We start from the raw sequence: 25,090 nt of genomic DNA on the forward strand, positions 1-25,090 counted from the left end.
ATAATATCCTGTGGTCGGCTGTAGTTTTACTAAAAGCACAATAAATATTTTATATGCTTTCAGCAAGTCAGTGTATTCTAATATGCAGTTTTACTTAACTAAATTTTAAAAAGTTTATTATAGCTCAAGTGTTTTTACAATAATTGTTAAAAATTCGTTCATTCTTGTTTAGTAAACTTTTAATTCATTTTAATAACGTTATAACTTTGAACTTTTTACATAAAGTAGTTGCTTATTAATTTGAAAGAAAAATGTTTGATTTAAAAATTTAATTAATGAATAAAATTTGAGGAAAGTCAATGAATGAGCCTGAACTTCGCAGCATAATAAAAAATTGCTATCATTATCATCACCATAATCATTACTACCGTCTTCGTCACATAACCCCCGCCATCACCGCCATCACCACCATTACCACCATTACCACCATCATTACTGCACAGAAAAAAATATTTTATGTACTTTTTACAAAATATTCCTTTGGAAACCAGTTTCCAAGAAAGATATTGTAACTTTGGACAACTCGTGGCTAAGGTTATTTTTGCACGTATGAAATACGTTTCTCGAGATAATTTATTACGAAAATTGGCGCATAATTTTATATTTAAATGATATTCCAATCAAGCCATTATTTTTAAAACCACGGAAAAAGATAATAGAATATTTAATAAATAGGAATTTATGTTGTTTTACCGTGCTTATTAATATGCACAGCTAATACTGGAAAGCTATTCAGGAAACGGTCACAAAGTATAAATGCTCGGGTAGGAACAGTCGTTTTCACGTAAATGTACAAATGTACAAATACCTGTAGGTTTCCATTTACAAAAAAAAAAAAAATTGGTTGTCTGTAAAGTCGTTTTACGAACGATAGTTTAACGTGACAACGTCATAACAAAACATTGATGAAATTATTGCATACTTTTATGAATAAAATTGAATCATTTTTATTGAATTATCACTATTTTGTATGGATACAAAGAAGGAGAGAAATGAAATATAAAATTTAATTGATCAATTTACTTTTATTTGCACTCATTAATTCAAATATGTTTATTACTTTAACGAACAGATTATTTTAACTATAACTTCTTCCAATCTGTGTTATTCTGTTAAGGATAGGACGATGATGATAGGAAAAGTAGGAAACAGATGGGAGTGTTTCAAGTTTAACGTGCCTCGAAAAAAAGTCAAATCGATGGTTGTTCCAAATCGATTGGAAGAGAGATAGACGCGGCGCAAGACGTACAATGAGCGTAGCGGGACAATGTGCGTTACGGGACAATTTTTTCGTGCGTGCAGCCGGCGTTCATCGATTTATTAGACGTTGTCACGTCAAAAAAAAGGGGGGGGGGAAGCGGCAGTTGAATGATAGCGACGACGCGACCAGCGCTGACCTGGTGCCGGAGACGACCTGCCACGCGCCGTCGCGCGCCGTCAGGTTGGTCGCCACTCCGGGCAGCCGGGACTCGACGGCCGCCGGCAGTCCGCCCGCTCCCGGCCCCGCCCCCGCGGCGGCGGCGGCGGCGTCAAGGGGCGGCCTGGCGCCCGCCGCCCCCGGCCGCTCCTCGCGCACGAACAGCCCCAGGCTGTCGTCGAAGCCGGCGCCGCGGTACACCAGGTAGTCCTCGGCCTGCGACATCACCCTGCCTCTCAAAGTCCCCGTTCATTACAGACCACGCCAGTATTGCTCCACATCCAGGGGCGTAGCCAGGGGGGGCGGGGTTTAGGGGTTCAACCCCCACCCCCCTTAGCACCAAATCTTTAATTCATTTCTTATTCATCACTCAAACAAATTTCATATTAAAATTAATAAAAATTTTACCATTAAAATATTTAAATTTAAGTACTGAAAACTGCTAAAATAGCACTATTTTACACCTTAAAATCCAAATTTTCCCGGGGGACGACCCCCGGACCCAACGCTTTAACACGGTGGGGGGGGGGGGGGGGCATGCTTCTTAACACCCCCCATACACAAATCCTGGCTACGCCACTGTCTACATTCAACTTCTTTGCGTTCTGGCTTACGTTTTCGAGGACCATACCCGAATATAAGTGTTTCGAAAAAAATTTTTAAGACGCATACCGTCGAGTGCATAGAAGCTCAAGATGTTGGTTTGATTATTTAAATCGAGTGTACGCTTGTTATAAACATCCAAATATAATTATTGACAACTAATTAATTATGTTTTCGTGATACATAATGAATTATAGAAAGAAGCACGAGGTGAAAAAAAATATGTTTTCTACTGTTGTAAATCTTTAAGCTATCGGTGACGTCTTTTTGTTTATTGCGTACTGCGTTTTTGCATCGTTGCATTACTTGCGTTGTGTGCATTACTTGCGTGGTTTTCATTACTTGCGTGGTTTACAAACACATACTGGACATCGTAGTTTAAGTAACTGCACCCGAAGTGCCACAGCGAGACACTCGCTACGTCAAGACCTTGCCTCTGGACACAGCCTGTACCCGTGAGAAGCGGTCACAGCGGACTACCTGGATGCATCTTACCTCGGCTTGCTACAGTATATGTCCGCTGTTAGTTCCCTCACAGTAATCACATGTACACCCCTACTTTTTTAAAAAAAATGACATTTCATTCGAGTGCTTTACTGTAAGAATTGCATTTTATGTTTGAGTACAAATTTTATCGTCACATATATACTAAACGTTAGTTGGTTGCTAGCATTGCTATTAGTTTTTGAAAAGCAGGCAAGTATCCATTATTATTTTCTTTTTGTGACGTGGTCCTTCACTATAATTTCATCTCACGTGTTCCCCACGGCTGACCATGTCCACGATTGAACAACTGAAGCAAGCGTTTGATAATATTTTTGATGTGTAACATCTTAGCTCTCGGTAAACGGCGATTGGTAGAAGAGATTTCGCGAATAAAGCCAAAGGGAAACTTTATAGTATTAACTTTTGAATGAATTTTAACCAGATTAGAAGTATTTTAGTAAAACGAAAACCAAGTCGAAAGCAGGAGTTTAGAATTTTTTTGAAATTTTTTCAAGTTTTATTTTTTGCTTTTAGCGGAGCCGTTTCATTATACTTATAGTTTAACGTTTCGCTCTGTAAATCGAATGATTTGATAGTCGAATTAGCTGCTTCGGCAACGAAATTTATCGGTGGGTGTGGAAATTAATGTGGCACGCGTCAAGAAATGTAGTTGAAAAAACAATTTGCGTAAATTTAAAACGCTCGGCATTGTTTCAAAGTATTCTACGTTGAATTCCGTGTCCGAGTTTCGTATCAGAAGTGTATTTGCAACATGAGAACACATGAATTTGCTCGTTACCGAGGTTAGATGTTACACATCTCTGGCGGGTACTGGAAGACTTGCTGAGATTTTTTTATCATTGATAATATTTGGAGGAGCAGAGCCTTAATGACACGTCGACACACAGGAACCAATAGAGACGATGAGAGGTGATGAAATGAGAAATGGAGCATTGCCGGAATGAATGACTGAATGAATGAACCAATGAATGCGGAAACGCATTTTGGTGAACTATCCGTGACCCATAGCTATGTTGCCCAAATTTCCGCGCATGCCCAGAGCTCACATTTTTTCGTGTAATTCGTCCATACGGCTGAACCGCATCTGGCGGGATTACTTCGTATACGTATAGTCACTTTTTTGAACATCGGTGGACGTGCAAAGCGTGTTGGTGTGCCCAATTAAAACTTAATATAGAGAAACTTAAAAAACACTTGCGGAAATTAGAAATGTACGATGGTTTTGCTATCTCTGGGATTTATGCCGTAAAAATTGTACCGATGGTTGCGAAACGTCCGCTACGATGCGTTGAAACCAGTTTCTAGCCTCGCGCAGGGCACCGTTCATGAAAACAGTCGCCGATGTCATACCCTTGCTGGGATTCAGGTTTGGACACGTTCTGAAACGCGGCCCCGCGGGCTAGGTTGCGGTTGTGTCCCAAAAAGGCAGTGTCTAGGAATATCGTCCTAGGTGACTGAGCAGAAGTTGGCTCTAGCCGCCGGCTCCATCCGGCCCCGCGCGGGACAGAGAGAGCTTGGGACGACAGCATTCAGTCATTCCACGCAACTACGGCAATTTACAACCGAGTTTTTCATATTTTTTTTACAACTAAATGTGCAAAACATGGCGATAGAGCAGTTACATGGCGACCTTCATATATGTGTGCAATATCAATAAAAATTGTAATTTAGAGTGCGAACCATCGTAGAGGTTTCCCCAGGTACCTAGAAGGTCTCTAAAGTGTTGTCATTGGTACCGATAGAGCTGGTACAGGGACGTCGGAACGTTTTCATGAGTTGAGGGGGGGGGGGGGGGCGAAAAGATGTATCACACTTACCTCAGTCCTAGAGCGGGGGGTCCGGGGCCCCCGGAAAAATTTGGAATTTTAGATGCAAAATTGTGCTATTTAATGAGTTTCCGAACCAAAATATTAAATATACCATTCCAAGAATTTGATGACGTAGTATGTAATAAATATTAACGCTCATCCCTGGATCTCGACCTCTCGACAAATCGCCGCTCTGTTGTTCAGGGTCCACGGGATGGCTTGGTACTCCGACAGTAGATGTAGTGCAATTTAAATAAAATACCATCTAGGAAATTTGCAATCATTTTATAGATAAATTTGATTTTCTAATCAATATGATCACCAATGCAACGTTTGTAACTACTGGTTGAGAAAAATACTACTAGGACCAAACATCTATTCTGGGAAAAGGAGGGGGGCGAAATACTACTCTCGCCCCCCCATGCATAACAGCACGGGGGCGACTCGCCCCTGCTGCCCTCCCTGTTCCGACGTCCCTGAGCTGGTACGTGGGCTGTTGTTGTCCACGTGCGGCCGGGTGGGGCCGGCGGACAGAGAGGCGGTGTCCTGGGACGCACCTGCAGGAAGCCCTGGGAGTCCTCGTAGTCGGGGCGGTCGCCCTGGCCGCGGCGGCGGTAGGCCCCCGCGCCGCTGCGGTGCGCCACCACCACGCCGGCTCCGCGCCCCCGCTCGTCGATCAGGAAGATCTCGGTGAGCACGATGATGCCGAACACGGCGAAGAACACCACCACGATGAAGAAGCTCATGTTGGCGCGCTCCCGCAGCAGGCGAGAGCGCGGCGCCGCCTTCTTGGAGCCGCGCCCCTTGAACATGGCTAGTGCGGCCGGGCGCCTGTCGGCCTGCGGGGACAGACGGCGCGCTGTCACCAGTCCCCGATACCCCCCGCGACACTCGGCGTACTGACGGGGCGTCCCGATAACTCCTGCAGGGAGTGTGCATTCAACCTTGCCTGAAGGCGCGATTTCCTGTGCAGCGGCTGACGCAACACGGCTGACGCACGGATGGCGATTTATGTGTAGCTTAAGTCGCCACCCGGTCCCCGTGCTGAGGGGTTGAGCGAGCGCGGTTTTGTTGCTTTATTTAACGTTAGCAAATGTTGAAGATTGGAATAAATTCTACTGCAACTATGCGAAATGAATGCTGAAAATTGAAAAATAAAATACACACTGATTTTCAAAAAAATAAGGACTATAAAAGGTTGTTCTAAAATTCTAATCAATCAAGTCTTGTTAAAAAAAAAAAAATCGACAAGGCGACGAAGCATGTCGAATACATCCAAACGCGATGAAACCATTGTCTCGTAGAGACTGCGGAGTTGCCGCTCTGCCTCAGACGCTGCATAGGAATCCCAGCCTTTAAGCTGAACTCGCAATCATCCGCACGTCCGCCATGATATTTTTCTACTTGAATGCTGCCAACAACAACTATTGAGGCGTGTATTTTTTTTTAATACAGGCAAATTGTGGTTTCACGTTGCAAAAAAAAACATCCATTATACGGTTTTCATATCAGTACCTAAGGTTTTTTTTTTTAGGATACTGAATCCTAATCTGGAGTTATCAAACAAAATTTCTTGGTGCGTTTTGAGATATTCGCAAGAAACAGCGAAATTTCCGCATTTTGTTTTGTTTTTAGCTTATAATTTCTACAGTATATATGTGTACATATATATGAACAGCTGAGTGGAAAAAGGATAACATTCCACAAAATAGTGAAATGAACCTGAGATAGCCATTTTGTAGTTTTTCTTATACTCTATCCATTTAGTGTAAGAAGGATAATATTGCAGTGGTAGGCCATTGTTGAAAATGATGCTGAATATTTCATTGAATAGTTTCTAGGTACATTTTTTTTGTCAAATAGTGTTCGTTTCTCTTAAATATGTGTGCCAGTATTTTGTTAAGTGTAATACATTATAATAAAATATTATGTTGCATTGAAGAAAGTTTTTCTTGGTGAATCACAGCTGTCAAAATATTATATATGATTATCAATTGCCTCAAATGTGTCCAAAAATAAATTTATTATGTTTAGTGCATTAATATCTTGTCTTTAATGCATTATTTCTTATGCTTTTGGGTTGCAAACATTATATATTATTTCTTTTTTTTACTTTTTGTTGATTAGTGGAAAAAGAATAACATTCCGGCACTTTCAATTATTCGTATTTCTTTACTTACTTTAATTATGGACTTGGAAATTGTGTACTTTTGCTGTATACTACTACACCTACAGTTGCTCAATAGTGAAGTTTTTGATACAACCTGTAGTTTTCGTACAAATCAGTTTATCTTATTTTTCTCAAAACATGTATAAATGTAATATTAACCTTTTTCCACCCAGCTGTTCATATATATATATATATGCGAATATCTCAATAAGCATAGCTCAAGATTCGGATTCAGCACCCCTAAAAAAAAAACATAGGGAACGATAGTAAAACCGACTACTGACTTTTTACAAGAGGCGGTTTTTTGATATCGTTTGCAAGGGTTATTTGAGGAAGTTTATATTACGCCACGCACCTATGATTAAAGATCTCAAATATATAAAAATATATATACACTGTGTTATTAATTACTTTTGTGTCTCAGACAGTTTGTTTTAAAAAAAAAAATCTAACTTAAAACTTGTTCAAAAAACAAGTTTAAAACGTAATGTGGAAGTTGCTTAGCAAATAAACAAAGTTTTTTTAAAGTAAAGACAATGAATTTAAGATATTTTGAAGTTATAATGTCATCCGTCCATTCGTCAAAAGATAAAGTTTAGCAATTTTTTGTCGGACGGACGGATGGAATTTTTTGGGCCACTTAATTTGCTGTATGTCACATGAAAGACGGACGAATTAGACTGATAATTGTGATCCAGCCGTAAACAGTACAGACAATTCCGCACAAGGAACTTATTTAGAAAACTCATAGCACTTTGGGCTGACAATGACGAGTCTGTTGTAACAAAATAGTAAATACATACAAAAAAACAACCTTCGACAACACATCGACAATCATACATCTTTGTTTGTTTGTGCTGCAATTATTCATTTATAATTTCTATTTAAATTTCTTCCACGGAATTATCTGTGACGTCAAGGCATTTACCATTTGACACTATCTGGCATTGGCTTGTTTTACGTGTGTTTTTTTTTCTATGGCATACATTGTTAATCAGCCATAGCGAGGCTATGCACATGAAAACTGTTTAAAATCAATGCTCCCCTTCCCAATAATCATTCAAAGAAGAACACGGAGTTATGAATTTCCAGGGGATGTCATGCTGTGGCGTGTTTCAAGTGACTTTTTGTACCTCACCTTCGCCATGTTAGCGACACCCAAAAACATTGCGGGAATTGTGTTTTGACCACGACCTCACAATGGTCAGTAATCCGTCGTCAAACACTGTCACGTACATGGAAACATGCCGTTAAAAAAGTTTCCCCAGAATGCAGACACTAACTACACTTCAGCCAATGTTCCGGGTGTCGCGCAAATAAATCACAACACGTCAGCTGGACGAAAAGCGTCTTCACGCAGTGTCGTACTTTTAAAATAGATTCCTTTGGAAGCTAGTTTCCAAGAAATATTTTGTAAAACTACAAGAAGGGTATCGTCTCTTTGTACAACACCTAATATGGTTATTTTTGCATACATGAAAGACTTTTTTTTCGAGATAACACTGAGTATTTCTTACGAAAATTGGCGCATGATTTTTGTATTTTAATTTATGTTTCATTCAAGCATATATATTTTTAAACCATGGAAAAGTAATCGAATATAAAATAATTTGAATTTATTTTGTTTTATTGTGCGTATTAGTACTGGAAAGCTATTAAAGGAACGTGTTGGGTATTGGGACAACAAATGCCCCGGGTAAGAATCCGAACCCAGTGTTACTGCAACAATATTTCGTAAACAAAAAGTTGTTTTCACGTCGATGTACATATTTACAAATGTCTGTATTTTTACATGAATATTTCTGTTCTAGTTACAAAAAGAAAAACAGTGTAATGCGGCACGCTTGGTCATATATATATATATATATATATATATATATATATATATATATATACATATATATAATATGGTATGTTGGTATGTATGTACGTATGACGTCGATGAACTCCGACACCAATTGACCGATCGCCATGAGTAAACAGAAAAATCGTAATGTTGTAGACATGTCCACCACACGGGCATATAGCGCTATCCATTTTGCTTTAACTCGCGGCCAGTATATCACTTTCACGCCGGCTACTGCAGCTAGTCTCTCACAAATTTAGACGTGTACAATTTGATTGGAGTCATTTCGCAATTTATTAGGATTCAATACGTACAAATACGTTAAAATCCGCATGCTTTTGAGATGCTTCTGCTAGCACCTCGCAGATTGGAGTAACCTGAGCCAACGAGAAACCCTCAACCAAAGAAATGCCCAACCAGGGTTTAAAAGAGAGAGAAAAAATAACCGTCGGCAAAATAAGAAAATTGTAGCAACCTAGCTACATAAGGTTACAGAGATATTATTTTTGAAAAATTAATTATTGTAATTCTTAAAGGGCTATAATAATATGTTTCCTCCCCATTACGCTATGGCCTGACTTGCCTCATACACAAAAGCGTCAGGAATTGTGGTTACAAGTATATTCTACATGAAATTCCCTTTTTGCACACATGTTACTGCAAACATATATTTCATACAAAATTTACACGTGTTTTTCATGTAATAAATGGCATTACATATTTGTAAGGCGTTTAAACTGAATTATTGAACAATTTACTGAAGAAATTACTATAAAAAACAATTAAATAAAAATAAAAATTTCCAATTTCATTTTTTCAAAATAAAGCATCACATGTATTTTTAAGTGTACACGATGGCGTTCTAAAAGTCTACTACTTTCTCATATTTTAATGTGACCATTAATTTACTTTTAAAAATAATTAAAAAGAAAATTTTCTCATAAAACAATTATAAAATGGCTGCCTGGTATTTACATATCGCAAGTTAGCATCCAATGAACAGGAAGCTTTTGCCCGAATATACGTGAGACCGTGGAGTCTATCGTAGAAAGTCATCATACCCGCAAATTTCTACAGTCTCTACTTATGGACAAAACATTTACATTTTAGTTTAAGTGTCATTCACCCTGACACTAGGTTGTTTATTGTGGTGTAAAATTTTTTTTTGTGTACTAAAATTGTTACCATTTTGAGAATTTGCGTAATCGAAGGAAAAATATGATATTTTAAATTTAAATGTTACAGGATATATTTTTATTCACCTTTTTACATAACATGTAAAATGTATACAAAAAACTTTCCGTAAGCTGGGTTGTGAGAATATAACAGAAAGTCGACACAGATTTTCATGTTTTTGGGATACCTAAGTATTTTAGGTTCGGATATCCGTAATTATTTAATATTATGAAACTATCGAAACAAACAAAAAATCAAGACGAGGTTTTGTGGCAATCAATAAACATTTTTTTTTTGTGGTGGACATGTTGAAATGTAGCTAGTTGCAACGAAGATAAAGTACAGCAAAGTTATAATATATCATTAAGTGTAGGTACATACTCACGTCATTTTTGTGCTAGCCTTCCTCGACTGCTCTACATTTCTGCCAACATCACGATCTGTTCTGTGACACCTGCAAAAGAGGAAAATAAGAGGAATGACACTCTTTCAAAAGGAAGAAAATTATTATTATTAGAAAACATTTTAACTATTACTCTCTCCTTAATGTAACACATATAGGTTTGCGCGTTCGAGTCTAACATATGACTGGTTGGACAAATGCTTGCCTACGTTAGAATGTTTGAAATGTAATCAGATCTATACTTTTATTTTGCCATAACGTCATACTACATATATATAAGACAACGGTTGAATTAACATAATTTTCTTAACCTAAAGTAATTATTATAATATTTGTTATGCTACTAAAATATATTTTAAGAAAACGTATCCTGGATTTAAAATGTGCATTTAGTATGAACCTGCACAATGAGTGTATTTGATTTTGCATCCTTAATAAGTACTCGTGTTAGTATTTTTTTTAAATTTGTGTGGAAACAAATGATTATTTGTACATATAAATGCATATTGTTTGGATATTATTGTATCAATTTCACGTGGGCCATATCTCGAAGTATTCAGCTCCATGTAGGATTAACATATTAATTAAATAATTATTTTGTTTATGGAAACCAACCTTTATCTCGGAGCTAGTTATATTCCTTACGCGCTCCTTTAAAACGGATGATTGAAGCTCTGCGTCCTCGGAGTACCTCATTTCTCGTGCGCCCAGAAAGCGCGATGAACCGGAACAAGCGAACATCGCGGGCTAGCAGCATAGCGCACTCGGTCAGCTGTTCCCCCGACGGGAGATATAAGATGCATATCAAGTCCTGCCATTCCCGATTACACCCGAACAATTCACCTTCGGCCAACTTCGGGATTTGTTTTATTTATGTGCAGGAAAAATGAATTCAAATATTAAATGTGGTCGGTTAGGTTAGCTACATTAAAACACTGTGGACGGTTAGTTAGGTTAGTATCGCTACGTTAAAATAAACAGAGGAATATAAATATATATAAATAAACCCAAAGTTGGCCGAAGGTGAATTGTTCGGGTGTCATCGGGCAGGGACAGAACTTCATGGACATCTTAGGCCTCCCGTTCCCCGACTGAACCTTATCGCCGCGCGCTGCTCGCGTCTCGCTGCGGTCTACCGCCATGTCCTCCCCGCCGCGATAGCCCGCGATCCGCGTGGAGAGCCGCCATGTTGGTTCCTACCACCCTCCCCCCTCCCCCCTCTCCGCTCCTTCGCCAAGTCGTCCTGTTTAGACATATCTCTTTTTTTGACGTGACAGCGTCTAATAAATCGATGAACGCCGGCTGCACGCACGAAAATGTGTCCCTTTACGCACATTGTCCCGTTACGCTGTGTCCCGTTACGTTCATTGTACGCTTGCGCCGCATCTATCTCTCTTCCACTCGATTGGAACAATCATCGATTTGACTTTTTCGAGCCACATTAAACTTTAAACAGTCCCATTCGTTTCCTACTTTTCCTATCATCGTCCTATCCTTAACAGAATAACACAGATTGGAAGAAGTTAAATAGCAAACATGTATAAAAGTTATAGTTAAAATAATCTCTTCGTTAAAGTAGTAAACATATTTGAATTAATGAGTGCAAATAAAATTAAATTTATCAATTAAATTGTAGATTTAATTTCACTCCTTTCTTTGTATCAATACAAAATAGTGATAATTCAATAAAAATGATTCAATTTTATTCATAAAAGTATGCAATCATTTCATCAATGTTTTGTTATGACGTTTCGTTAAACTATCGTCCGTAAACCGACTTTACAGACAGCCAATTTTTTTACAGATTTTAAAATATGCCGCGTAATGTTTACCCCGATTTCCTGATCGTAATTGCTGACTGATAACCTGCGTGTCCAAATAACCTCACCCAAAAACCCTGCACTTAATACTTTACTATTCTCAATCTTATAATTAAAAGCTTTTTAAGAGGAAAAAAATTCCAAGATAAAATTTTGACTGTTAAGCTCTAAAAGTATAAGGGCCATGTGTGGTTACTCGTAAATTTGGCACGAGTAATTAAGGGTAAAAATAGCACCAAATTGGTTATGGATGAAAATAAGTAGTAACGATTGCACGGTTACGTGAGGAATTCACTTTCAAAAGATGATAATAACCACATATTATGCACGAGGACATAAAGAACAAAAAAAATGGGTGCGTGTACTTAGGTACGCGCGTGAGAAATTATACTTCTTTGGCATCATTAAAAAAATAGTTTTTAATTGCATGCAAAAATAGTGCGTGGAGTCCCTCCGCGCGGAAGAAGTGAAACTTCGTAATGTGGAAATGAAAATAGGAAGGGGTAGAAATTGATTTTTAGTGAAATAATATTGTATCAACCCAAACTAAAAAAATAAAGGATATAAATTTGTAACGATTCATAGATTGATTTTCAGAGAGAGAGAGAGAGAGAGAGAGAGAGACCTATTGAATGTCTATAAAACTAACTTTTTTATGAGAGCAGATTTTCATGAAATAAATCATGAAATCATTCAACGATAAAAGCTGTTTATTTAATTAAGCGGACGGGTTCGCCCCAAGGAGAAAATTGACGCGGCGAGAACTCGTGGACATAGAGAAATGACACACACTATTTATGTGTCTATGAAACATGATTTTTGTCTGCAATTTAAATTGTAATATACAAAAGGGTATTGAAAATTGCAACAAATATGGCAACACTACAAACTGTCAGGATCTTTATTTTTTCCTTACTCTCTACTTAGTTCCTTACAATAGCATTCACTCTCGCTCTCTCTCTCTCTTTCTATTCCCCCTCCCCAGGAGCGTTAAACGTTTAACGCAACCTTGTTGGGAGTCGTATTAGAAATATAACTTCAAAAAAAATCACTTTTCAAATGTGGCTTTAGTAGGTATGAAGCTTATTAATAGATGTGATTTTTTATTACTTACAAATCTTCAGTTGAAAATAATCATGTCTGCTTTAAATTACATTAACAGTTTCTGAACGACGAATATGTGAAATATTTATAAATCAAGCAATTTTCCATCTTACAGTGGTTAATCTCATTAAATCAGAAGTTATACTTTATCTCTTAGCGTTAAATACTTCTGAACTAATACTACCAAAACTTTAGAATTTGGAAAAATTAAGAAGAAATTATTTGCTAGAAACCTTCACTCATATATATTTTAAAATTGTAACATATTATACATAAATACAAATACTTAGACAAAAATTATTCACCTTGTATTTTTTAAATTAAGTATTTATAATATCATTAAAAATGCTTAAACTTAAAATAATTGAAGACTCAATACTTACCAAGAATGCTCCTACAATTTGGTTGGTATTCCAGTTATGACAATGTGTTCAGAAGTATTATTTTATGTTAATAGTCAAATATTTGCATTGCTACTTAGATGATGAATAAAACATCTAACATATGCGAGTTGTTTTTACTACATTCATTTAGTATGCAGTCATAATAATTATCACTATATTTTCGTGAAATTTTAAATTTTTTTATTTCATCATTATGACCATGTATTTTTCGCGAAACGATTCCCAAAATAGACTTTTCTTACTGCTTTGTGTAACATTTATTGTGTTTCGTGGTTGACTCTCTTTATTCCAGGCACATGTCTACTATCGGCACACCAATCACAGCAATCAAGTGCGTAAGCAAAACGCGTCCTGACTGGCCCGGCCAAATAGGGCAATAAATAGCTTCTCTTGCAGGCGGCCACCAATAACAAGGTAACAATACCTTACTACAGTCTAATGAGCTGTCAGATTTTTTTCGTGGAAAATAAAAGCCCCTATTTATCATATTATGTTTAAAGCAAAATTGTATGAGATATTAGCTTCAACTGAGAAACAGAATTGAATCAATTATGGACGTATTTTAATTAATCCTTGATTGTACGGGGTTTGGAAACAAATAATTTCAATTTTTGTTTTATGTAATGCCGGTGCCAAGTATTGTGGTTCTAACTTGTGATAGTTCTAAGTTATGTAGTTCGGCGTTGTGTGTTTGTAAGTAAAATGGTTCTAAGTTATGATCGATCTAACGTATGCCAGTTCTAAGGTGATTTTTTTTTGTTCGAGAATTCCAAGGTTTTTTTTTTATTTTCTTTTTCAGTTGTATGTGGATTCCCCAACGGTCTCATAACCCCAGGTCACGCTACACGCCTTACAGGCAAGTAATGCGGGCTCGCATATACGAGAGACTCGCAGGCGCACGCGGCGTTCGTCAATACTTGAGCGCGCGGGCATGAAGATCGTGGAAGAACGTTCGGGGGAGGAGGAAGGGTCGTGACATTCTGCAGACGGCTCTCCGGGTTCCCAGGGCTTCCCCTCCTTCCCCTACTCCCCCTCCTTCCCCTCCGGCCCTGGTACGTGTGCCCCCGGGGCTCAGCAAAGTGAATATTTAACGAAGAAGTAGGAGAGACCCGCTGAATTAGGGGCGGGCGGAGCCCCCTTTTGGGAAAAGGTGGTGGGGGGGGGGGCGAAGGAGCGAGGAGAATTCATAAGTAAGGTTCTACGGCGAAGTGAGACAAATCGGATTCCACTTGACGATCTACCATGCGTTGCGTTTATCGCTGCGGGTATCCAAACATCCGAGACCCTCACCCACGCCTCTGAAGAGACTTGCATCGGTGAAGCGTGCTGTGAATAGGTCCGAGCCTTCTACCCTTAGCAAGCTGTTCAGTAATATTCAGAACTACCCGTGTTTCTGAAGGGATTTCCTCGCACTCGAAAGTTATGGTCACTAAAAGCACAAGTGCCTGGGGCCCGCCTAACCAACGGTGTATCTGTGTTAGTGAGGTGGGGTGATAAGTCCGAAGCTCGCTGGTGCTTCTAGCGCGGTGTCGCCTCTGAACTGGCGCGCAGTCTTCTCATCGTGCGTAGGAAAACTATGAGATTTGAGCTGTGACCGTAAAATTATATTGTAACCTTTGCCCTGAATAGTGAAAAACAGATCATAGGTACAAGAGGGAAACGGGGCTGGCAGAGTTAAGTATGCTGAAACTTTAATAAGTGCAACGTAATAGTTTATTGATTGAACATTATGGCTTTTTAATACTGCGATGAGATTATTTTATTTTAAAAATCTGAGCTTTAATAATCTTAACACCTCTCGTACAGCGCTGGCTCAGCCTACTGGAGTCTGTGAACAAAATTACTTGCACAAAACACAGTCATAAATTACGAGAACATTGGCCCTAATACGCTGAGAGTGTATGGCTACAACAGTTGAAGAAGTTTTTCACGGGCTACACAGCTAGCCGCTTAAATGGCTTTGCTCATATACACTGTCAAAAATGCGTAGCTACAAAATTACTCGTGACAATCCAATGACTCGTTATTGTGAGTTAGGTACAATGTTAACTTTACTAGAATCTACACATCCCCAGGGCGTAGTGTGTTAACTTATAAGAAAGCTCGTGACACCAAAAATCAGATCAATAGACATTACATAAAATAATAGTGCAATAATATATTTACAAAACAACTACAATAAACCAGTTATATTTTTATAAGCTCTATTTTTACAAGCGTGGCTTACGAAATTTAATATCCATAATGAATAAATCTAAAATCACTGAACAACAAAGGTACCAAACATAACTTATAAACTGTTCAAATCCGTTTCACACTTTGACAAGAAACTTAAAAGACGTGTTCCAAAGTTTTAATACTTAATTTAATATTTATGTGGAGGGACTGGCAGTGTATATAACACCCCGCGGAGTTTGCTGTATGCTTGTGCGTTCTCACTCGCCTTGCAAGGATGTTCGTCTCGCTGGACTCGTGATGCGACGACGATGTTGGAAACCAGCCGGCGCGATCACACCGGGCCGGACGAATGTCTTCTAGTTTGGTGGACTCGTTAACGGCTCGAACTTTCTGAGTGGACAGCGAGCAGCCTTTAGGTAGTCCGCGGCGATCATCTGTTCCGTGGGCTCGCGTTGCAGCTTCCAGGCGCGTCTCCACACAATGCAGTTAACGGCCGTTTTAAGATTTCATGACACCCCAGATATCCCTCAGACGAGACTGCGCGCAATTTTATCAGCGTACGACTGCAGCAAGTAGGCCGTCGTAATAAACGCAAGTCCAGAAGTCGTCAACAGGCGAAGTCCTTCATTAATTGTTGTTGCAAGTTGTATGTCCACATTACACACACTGTCAGCTTCCAAAATCAAAAGTCCACATCAAAGTTTTACATTAGCCCTCTCCCAAACACACGTCGCTCTCAGCCACATTTTTACAACATACCACATACTGTTGTATGCCCTGGACACACAAAAATTCCAAGCCCCGACGAATGACAATAATCACTCGTAACGGCCAGCTGTGAAAATTTTAAGTCCAGACTGATGCTGACAACCACTTCAACGGCGTATGACTTCTCATCTCTCAGTCAGGGCTTACCGAGGCTGAGTCCATTCAGTGGCGGCGACTGGTAGACAACAGTGGGAGGGCTTGATGGTGTAGCAGTTGGGCAGGTCTCCCTCGGGCGTTGCTCCGACGTCACAACACGTTGTTCGGAGCGAACAAACCGCGCGGGGGGGTGTTACATGTACTCCCAGAACCTCAGCCGGTGACAAAATGGAACGATCTGGAGGCATGAAACAGTTTTGCGCCGCACGTGACCACTTCCCCCCGCCAAGCGCTCGAGGACCGAGTCTCGCCGAAGTTCCCCGAGCGGCTCCGACCTGCTCGCTCTTCGCCGCGCGCTGCGTTGCGGGATGCGTCTCCACGAGCGCAGGCGCAAAGTCACTCCCCGATGTACACGCGGACACAGTCGGCGTGACGATATGCCGGAGAAGTGAAGGTGAAGGTGTAATACTCTCAGAAGTCAGTATCCGGGTTTTTCATACCTGAACATTATTTTGAAAACACGCTTCTTTTTTTTTTTTTAGCGATATCAACTTATTCTGAAAAACAGTTTGCGTATCCTTAAATGCTTTTGGTAACCAGACACCACTCTGATATCTTGAGCGGTTTTATTCTGAAGCTCTGCACACCGTATGTGTGTCCAGGTAGTCGGGACCCTTAATTATTTTTATATACGCCATCAGAACATGAGTATTTCCCAGAGCTCACATTATCTTTGAAAAATCATAATACAAGCAAATATTTAGTGGGTTATATTTAAAAAGCTCTGTAGATACACCAGATTGTAGCGTGAGGGATTTTGGGAATAATATATAAAAAGCTGATAAATAATTGTATTAAAAAGTTTGAAAAATAAGAAACGTAAAATATTTACTCTGTCGCCTCTTCATCTAAAAATTAGGCTTGAAAATATTTGTCCAATTCATCTTGTTAAATGGGCCACTTATCTGATGCGAAATAATAAGGGCGACTCTCTCTGGTACATTTAATGAAGTATCGTCTCCAAACGCGAGGATCTGAACTGGCATGCACAGTTTTCGTCGCGCGTATGTAGCTACTGCGGACTTTGTGTGATGGGTTCTGAAACTTGATGGCTTTACAAGTAAAGATGAGTTTGCAGCGCAAGTTTATAAAGTGGCACTTCCAAGACACAGTACCGCAACTTTCTTGCCAACAAATTATTGCTGAGCGCTCACAGCGCTCGCTGCGGGGGAACGGGGGATTAACTCTGCCAAGAGAAGCAAGGAATACTTTCCTGCTCGAACCACGGAAGTAAGACGCGTGTGCAAAATTTTTGCCATGTTAATAATCAAAGTCAAAATGAGAATCTCCCCATCCCCCTTGCCCATCTGAATAGCAAAAACAATGTTTTATTATAATGAAGTTTAACGCTGATTCCTAGCATTTGTATTGTTTGTACGCTTGTTTTATTTTACCATACTAAACTACATAATTATTACCGTATGCTTCTTCCTAGCGAGTTCATTTCAAAGTGTTAAAACGAAATTCTAGTATATTAGTTTTGACGTGACGTCTAATAAATCGATGAATGCCGGCTGCACGCACGAAAAAGTGTCCCGTAACGCACGATGTACCGTTACGCGGTGTCCCGTTACGCTCATAGTACGCTTGCGCCGCATCTATCTCTCTTCCACTCGATTGGAACAACCATCGATTTGACTTTTTCGAGGCACATTAAACTTGATAACACTCCCATTCGTTTGCTACTTTTCCTATCATCGTCCTATCCTTAACAGAATAACACAGATTGGAAGAAGTTAAATGGCAAACATGTGTAAAAGTTATAGTTAAAATAATCTCTTCGTTAAAGTAATAAACGTATTTGAATTAATGAGCGCAAATAAAAGTAAATTTATCATTTAAATTGTAGATTTCATTTCACTCCTTCTTTGTATCCATACAAAATAGTGATAATTCAAATAAAAATGATTCAATTTTATTCATAAAAGTATTCAATCATTTCATCAATGGACGTTGTCACGTTAAACTATCGTCCGTAAACCGACTTTACAGACAACCAATTTTTTTTTTGTTGACATAATTGCTAACCAGTTGATTTCAATTTCAGAACACGCACACACGCTACGTGGGACTGATGCTTCCGTGACTTGAAACGCGCATGTGTCACGTGCTTCGAGGGACGAAAAAGGGGGGAGGGGGAGAAGGGAGGAGGCCAAGGCGTCGTCGCTGCAGCGGTGCAGTCCGTCGAGCGGTCGATAGCCGCCCGACGTCGATAGTCGCCCGACGTCGACCCGTGCAGCTGCGCTCGAGCGAGCGGGTAGCGGCAAGACCACGCACTCAGAGAAAGGTTTGTTTCCCTCAACAAAATATTTTTTTTTGTATATGGCGAAAGAAATATATTTTGTTAATTCAAACAAATATTTTGTAGTTGGAAAGATTCTGTTGACCCAACAAAATGATTTTGTCAACTCAAATGTACATTTGGTTAGGTGTAACAAATTATTTTTTTTTTTTTACTTACCGAGTTTGGTTAAACTGACAAAATATTTTGTTCCACCGAGTAAATATTTGTTTCACCATACATAAACAAATATTTGTTTGATTCAAACGAACCTTCTTCTCTGTGCGGCGTGTTCGCTCAGGAGGTCAGGGAACATCAGGGAAAAAACTCAGCCAAGGATGAAAATGGTGTAGGAAAGACAGGGTATTTACTTGGAATCCAGTGAAAGTCGGGGAAGTTCCCGTCTGATACACATTTTGTTTACACGGGGTGTACACATACTAAAAAATCAAGTTTAAAAAAAAAAAGGAAATTTTAAATTTGTCAGAATTCTGTAAAAGTCACGGAGAATTCCCTGTTATGATAATTTGAGTTTGAAAAGGTCATGCTCCATTCTACCATTACTCAGACTGTAAGAGCATATTTTTGGATTTTTTTTTTTTAGTGCAGGATAATAAACAATATAAAATGTTGTATGCAAGGTATTGTTCGAACTAGGCTAGTTATAATGGGAACGATTGAGGTTAAATGTAGTTTATTTCTTTCAGATGATTTCAAAATAAGTCAAATTTTTAAAAGAAAAATTAACTGGAGAAGTTTGTAATATTGGTCAGGGAAAGTTAGGGAAAAGACAGGGAAATATTGTAACTTATTTATGTGGACAACTTGTATACATATCGCTCAAACACTAGCTCGTCTCCAAAGTGGAGTGATTGCATATTGTTTGAGATTGGTGTTTGTTGTTGTTAATTCCCAATTATTATAATGAAATATTTCAAAAATGTGTAAGTTTAAATAAAGATGTATGCTTTAAAAGCTGTAGAAACATGGACATGTAATTTTTTATCAGTGACCTCGTTCAAATGTCAGACAAAAGTTTCATTATTCAGGTTCATTATTAAAATCTCCTGGATACTTTGCGAAGTAATTATAATTTCTACAAGTAAAAATTCTTCAACTTAAGTTTGGTGTCAAACACTGACAAAAGTAAACACCTGGTAAGACAATATCTAATATATAAAAATCATTGTTTGTTTGTTTGTTTGTTTGCTTTCGTGCATAGTTCATGAGATTGAGTTGAAACTTTTCACACTTGACCTTCGAAACAAGGGGAATGTCACTGCTTAGGCGATATTTAGATAAAACCAACCCTCAAAGCAGAATTTAATTATTTGTGATGAAACTTCGTCATTTTATTTGTGACGCTTTATCCCTCTGCATAGCAACGGGCTTTTTCATTGTTGATGCCTTCTGCGTATCCATGTAAATTTAATATGACAAGTGAGTAGTATCGGATAATTACCAGTAAGTATTTTATGAAGTTCCTCTTTTCTATGGTCCGAATATTAACGGTAGCACGCGAGTCGAGAGAGAGATAAAGATAGATAGTGTGACATATTGTAAGATAGAGAACTATAGAAAGATAGAAAGAAATACAGAGATATAGGTAGAGATGGAGAGCTAAAGGACAGAGAGAGTAAGTGCTATAGATATTTAGGTATAAATATAAAGATATTGTTAGAGATATAGAGAGATACTAGCTGCAGTACTCGGCGTTGCCCGGGCTGAACACAGGGTGAAGGGGACCTTTTTTCGAAATCAGATGTAGTTAGTAATTGTCTTCTTAATTTGAATGTCAAGTGGGCAAAATAACTTATATCACTTTCAGATCCCGACAGACGTTGTTCTGCCAGTGTATAGTCATTTACCTGTACATATATAAAAATTGGTGGTCTGTATGTAATCTAGACTCTATAAAGCACTATAGAAAAAAAGTTGAAAATAAGAGATTACTAATATTACAATGCCTCATTCAGTTTTGTTTTGTAATATTTTTGAAGTAGTTACACATATACAAATCATCTATACATCTCTCTAAATATAAATTTATCTCTATCTACTTCTATATATCTTTCTATTTACATATACACATATATAACTCACACTATCTCTATCTCTCCTATATACAAATCTCTATAAAGCTCTATACATCTATATATCTCTTAATCTAACCCATTTCATTCTGTATATCTCGCTCTATCTCAACTTATCTCTGTCTCTCTCTATCTCACTCTATATATATCACTCTATCTCTGTCTCTAATTTATATTTAAATAAATTGTGTCATGCGTGCGCACTTAGACAACAAAAACAGACGAAGTGCCGCTATATAATATGAAATAAACACATTTTTTGAAACTATTTGTGCTCCAACTATTGCAAAATGGTTATCTATACCGTCTCAGAAACCTTCACGGGCATGCGCATAACAAATCACCAAAATTTCATCGCAATCGGATGAATGGTATAGGAACGCATACGGCACAAACAATAGAAAATTAAAGACATGACAAACGCATCAAACGATGGTGTGTTTAAAATTCAAGGCAACTCTATCTATTGACGAAGTTAAGAACAAAACTGTTATGAGCGCTTTTATTTTTCTAGCCGCTGCGAGCTTCACTAAGCGGGCTGGTCTCACCAAGAAGAAAAATATGAATTTGCCAGACCTTACTATGTGTATGATCGTGTGGCAGACATAGAGAAATGACACTCACTCACTATTTGTATGCATATGACCTATGATTTATTCTGTTATAAAATGAAATTATCACTTTTTCACTCCCTTAGGGATGGAATTTCATATTAATATGTGTTCTATGTGTTAATCCAGGTAATAAGCTCGCTGTAGGCGAGGAAGGTTGATAAAGTGTTAATTGATCAGCTATCGACCGGGGTTGAAAAATATAAAATTCTATTAAAAATTAGAGGTTGGTGTTAGAAGGGTGAAAATTTAGGGTTGTGTGTATTTTTCAATGCCACATTATAAAAAAATTTAAAAAAAATTATAATTTTGTCCAAACATTTTAAAATAATTACAGGGGTGGACAACCCTTATCACTTAGGGGTATGAAAAATAGATAGTAGCCTATTCTCAGACCTACTGAATATGCATACTAAATTTGATAAAAATCGGTCAAGCCGTTTTGGAGGAGTATGGTAACTCACACTGTGACACGAGAATTTTATATATAAGATATACAGGGAGAGTTAGAGCGATATAGGGATATATATATATATATATATATATATATATATATAGGTGTAAAGAAATATAAAGATGTGCTTTTTGTATGTGTACCTACATAAAACTAATTGCAAAAAAATTGAATGAAGCATTGCAACGCATGCCGGGCATTAGCTAGTACAACATAATTTTAGTGTTTTTTTTTTCTAAGCAGCGATACTTTTCCCTTCCCAGTTCACAACGTAGTTTTGTTTGAAAACAATACAGTGAAGGGTGACAAAGTGTTTAGCATTAATTTTCTTAATTTTTTTTTTTCGCCCTGCAGCGTGTAGCCCGATCAAGCTTTGAAGTCGCACATTGTGTGGCTTTACGCATTTTCTGCTTCCGAAACAAGTGTATTTGTATTTTATTTTTCGCGCACGATGGACTCGAGGATCCATAACATCCACCTCATCGTTCACCGGGTGTCAGGGCGAACGCCGCGGTGTAGTAATTAAAACAACCCTGTATCTCATCGCGCGGGAGATATGTGAAAAACCCGCCGAAAACGTGTCTCGCGCGTTCCGCGACAGCTGCGAATTTAGCGCTATCGATTGTCGGCGTAAGTCGATACCTCGCACGGCCTTAGGTACTCCCTGCCGGTCGCGGTTTCCTGCCTCCTTTATTGAGAAACACTACGAATCACAGACACTCGATCAATCAGCGAACATATCCACTTTCAGTAATGGTTTGTATTATCAAAATTGTTTCAGCCAAAAGTTTTAGGAAAAAAATTATAAGATTTACAATTAATTTGGACGGATTTGATAGTGTACCTACTAAGGGGGTTATGAATTTTTTTAAATTCTTCCTCTCATTTTTTTAACTCCTTGCCACAATGGTTCGTCTAATCAAAAATTGTTTCAGACAAAAGTTTTAGATAAAAATTTGAAGATTTACAAACAATCTGAAAGGATTTGATAGCGTACCAACTTTAGAAGCTATGCATTTATTTAAATTCTACTCCTTATTTTATAAATCCCTTGCAGCAATAGTTCGTCTTATCAAAAATTGTGTAATAAACAGTTTTAGATAAATAATTATAATACTAATACACGATTCATACCAATTTGATATTCTGCCTACGCAGGGAGTTATGATTTTTTTTGTCTTCAAACCCATTTTTTCCAACCATTTGCAGTTATGGTTGGTCGTATAAAAAACTTATTCAAACAAAATATTTTCTTATTATTGATGCGAGTTATAATACGTTCAAACGGATGTGATATTTTCCATATCATGGAAGTTCCAGCGATTTTTCGGTTTTTCAAAAATCCTTCCCCGTTTCTACCCCTTTGGTATTTTGTTGGCTTTTTCCGTGTGCTCCTGGTTATTCTTGGTGGAACTACTGCTGATATTCTCCGAGTGTTTCTGGTTATCCCTGAGAAAAAAAAGTCGCTGCATGCAATGTTTTTGAACTGAGACAAGCAATTATATTCAAAGTCTCGTTTAGTTAGTGAATATTTGTTACTAAATCAACACGTACAATATTGTTATCAGGTGGAATTCAAACAAAAGACATCCATTACTCAGTCAAATAATATGCATTGTGTTAGCTGAGAAGCACTATCATGCAAGACGAACTTCCTTCTCCTTGGTGTCTAGCGAAGCCTTCCTTCTCTTGCAACCGTCGACCGTGAGTGAGCATCACGCATAAAAAATAAATAATATTTACCTCAACACAACATGTGACGCCATCTGTTGGCAGGAACAGGAACTACTTGTAGCAAGTTTCTTGCATGAAATAAATCAACTCTCGCTGACGAAATATAACAAATTCTATTAAAGTAATGTTTCCAATTTAAAACTCTCAGTAAACATCTGCTATTAGTCTCAGTAAATAATATGAATCTCTGTTCGATATCTGTAGCTGTATCGAAAGACGCAGGTGTAAGTTCTGCAGCAAAGAGTTTATCTTGAGAATGATTGTTAGCCAACACAAGAAGAATAAATATGTTAAAAATCTGCTTCGCAAAATAATAAGTTCATTCGGTACACCAAGTAGTTTACGCGAAGAGAGAGCTTATAAAGATATGGAAGAACTTGTAATACCAAGCCTACTTACAAGATGGAGGACAACAAAGGTACTACTATTCTTAAAAAATGCGTGTTCTGCATTACATCAATATTTTTCTTTGTCTCGAACGAGATTATGTTCATAGCTCTCCTGATCTCGACAAAGAACTTAAATTGAAGGATGTTAAAGATTTATAGAAGATTGAAGACAATGGAAGTATAATTACCATGAAAAGTGAGAATACATTCAAGCCTAGTTTAGGTAGATCCTCCGTGCTTTGTGAAAATGATGGACTCTTAAAAAGGAAGCTTGAAGACGATGAAGAAGCTTCGACTTCAACGATTTCGAATTCTTACAGTAATCTGGGCGAAGACGCTGACTTCTACGATGATGGTGACAATGACTCTGAGACTGGTGATAAAACCAATAACTGTGATGAATCACCTAAAGCTAGCAAGATCGAAAGCTGTGATAAAGTCCTGAGACCGAAACGATGGAAACTTTGTGGTAAAATAAATAATTCTGATCAAGCTTACGATGAACACTGGGATGATAGTGATCTTCAAAATATTAATAACAGACATCGCAGGAAGATAACTATAGCAGAAGAGATTGATTATACGTTATGGGAAGGGAAGATCTAACATATTGATTTTATGCAATTTTTTTTACATACGTCATTGCGGTTTTGCACTGTTTGTCATGGAAAAATTTCGAAAATCAAAAATAAATAACAAAATGATAAAAAATTAACAGAAAACAAGACTGAATCAGCTGATGTCGGACAAATGGAACCAACGATGAAACTAAACAAGTATTATGGACAACACAACGATGATAGCACGGAAAAAAAAAAGTTCAACATATAAATATCATACAGCCCAAGAATTCCGTTGAAGGAACTTATGGAAAAATATAATATAACAATACAGACGAACACAGTGGGCTAACAACGATAAGACAAATTAAATGCAGGCAGTCAACAAACCTGGACAATGCAGCAAACATATATCTAAACACAGCGATTAAGATAAACAAGTATATGGACAACACAACGACGATAACACTGACGAACACAGAAGATTTCCAACATTTGAGAACAGTTGCGACGTCGCAATTGTTTGGCCATTGAAAATGATAAGCAATGAATATTCGCAAACTAAAACTATTACAAATATATTTAATAGTGCGTTCCGTGCTTAAACA

The 25,090-nt window shown here is 38.1% G+C and overlaps 1 protein-coding gene across 3 annotated transcripts in view; it reads right to left on the minus strand.

The window, feature by feature from the left end:
• The window catches only part of LOC134534813 (uncharacterized), a 187,090-nt gene that overhangs the window by 31,127 nt on the left and 130,873 nt on the right, over window positions 1-25,090 (minus strand). Inside the window, exons 1-4 of one of the 3 annotated variants that reach the window (XM_063373410.1) lie at window positions 10,546-11,031; window positions 9,913-9,981; window positions 4,893-5,174; window positions 1,398-1,633 (exon numbers count right to left, since the gene is read on the minus strand). In XM_063373410.1, the coding sequence (XP_063229480.1) occupies window positions 1,398-1,633; window positions 4,893-5,147 (491 nt within the window). In that variant the 5' untranslated portion in view covers window positions 5,148-5,174; window positions 9,913-9,981; window positions 10,546-11,031. Of the gene's footprint in view, window positions 1-1,397; window positions 1,634-4,892; window positions 5,175-9,908; window positions 9,982-10,545; window positions 11,032-25,090 lie in introns of those variants that run through there. The other 2 variants (XM_063373412.1, XM_063373411.1) reach the window with 2 other exon arrangements.

Source organism: Bacillus rossius, chromosome 8 (assembly GCF_032445375.1).
Source record: "Bacillus rossius redtenbacheri isolate Brsri chromosome 8, Brsri_v3, whole genome shotgun sequence".
NCBI lineage: Eukaryota > Metazoa > Arthropoda > Insecta > Phasmatodea > Bacillidae > Bacillus > Bacillus rossius.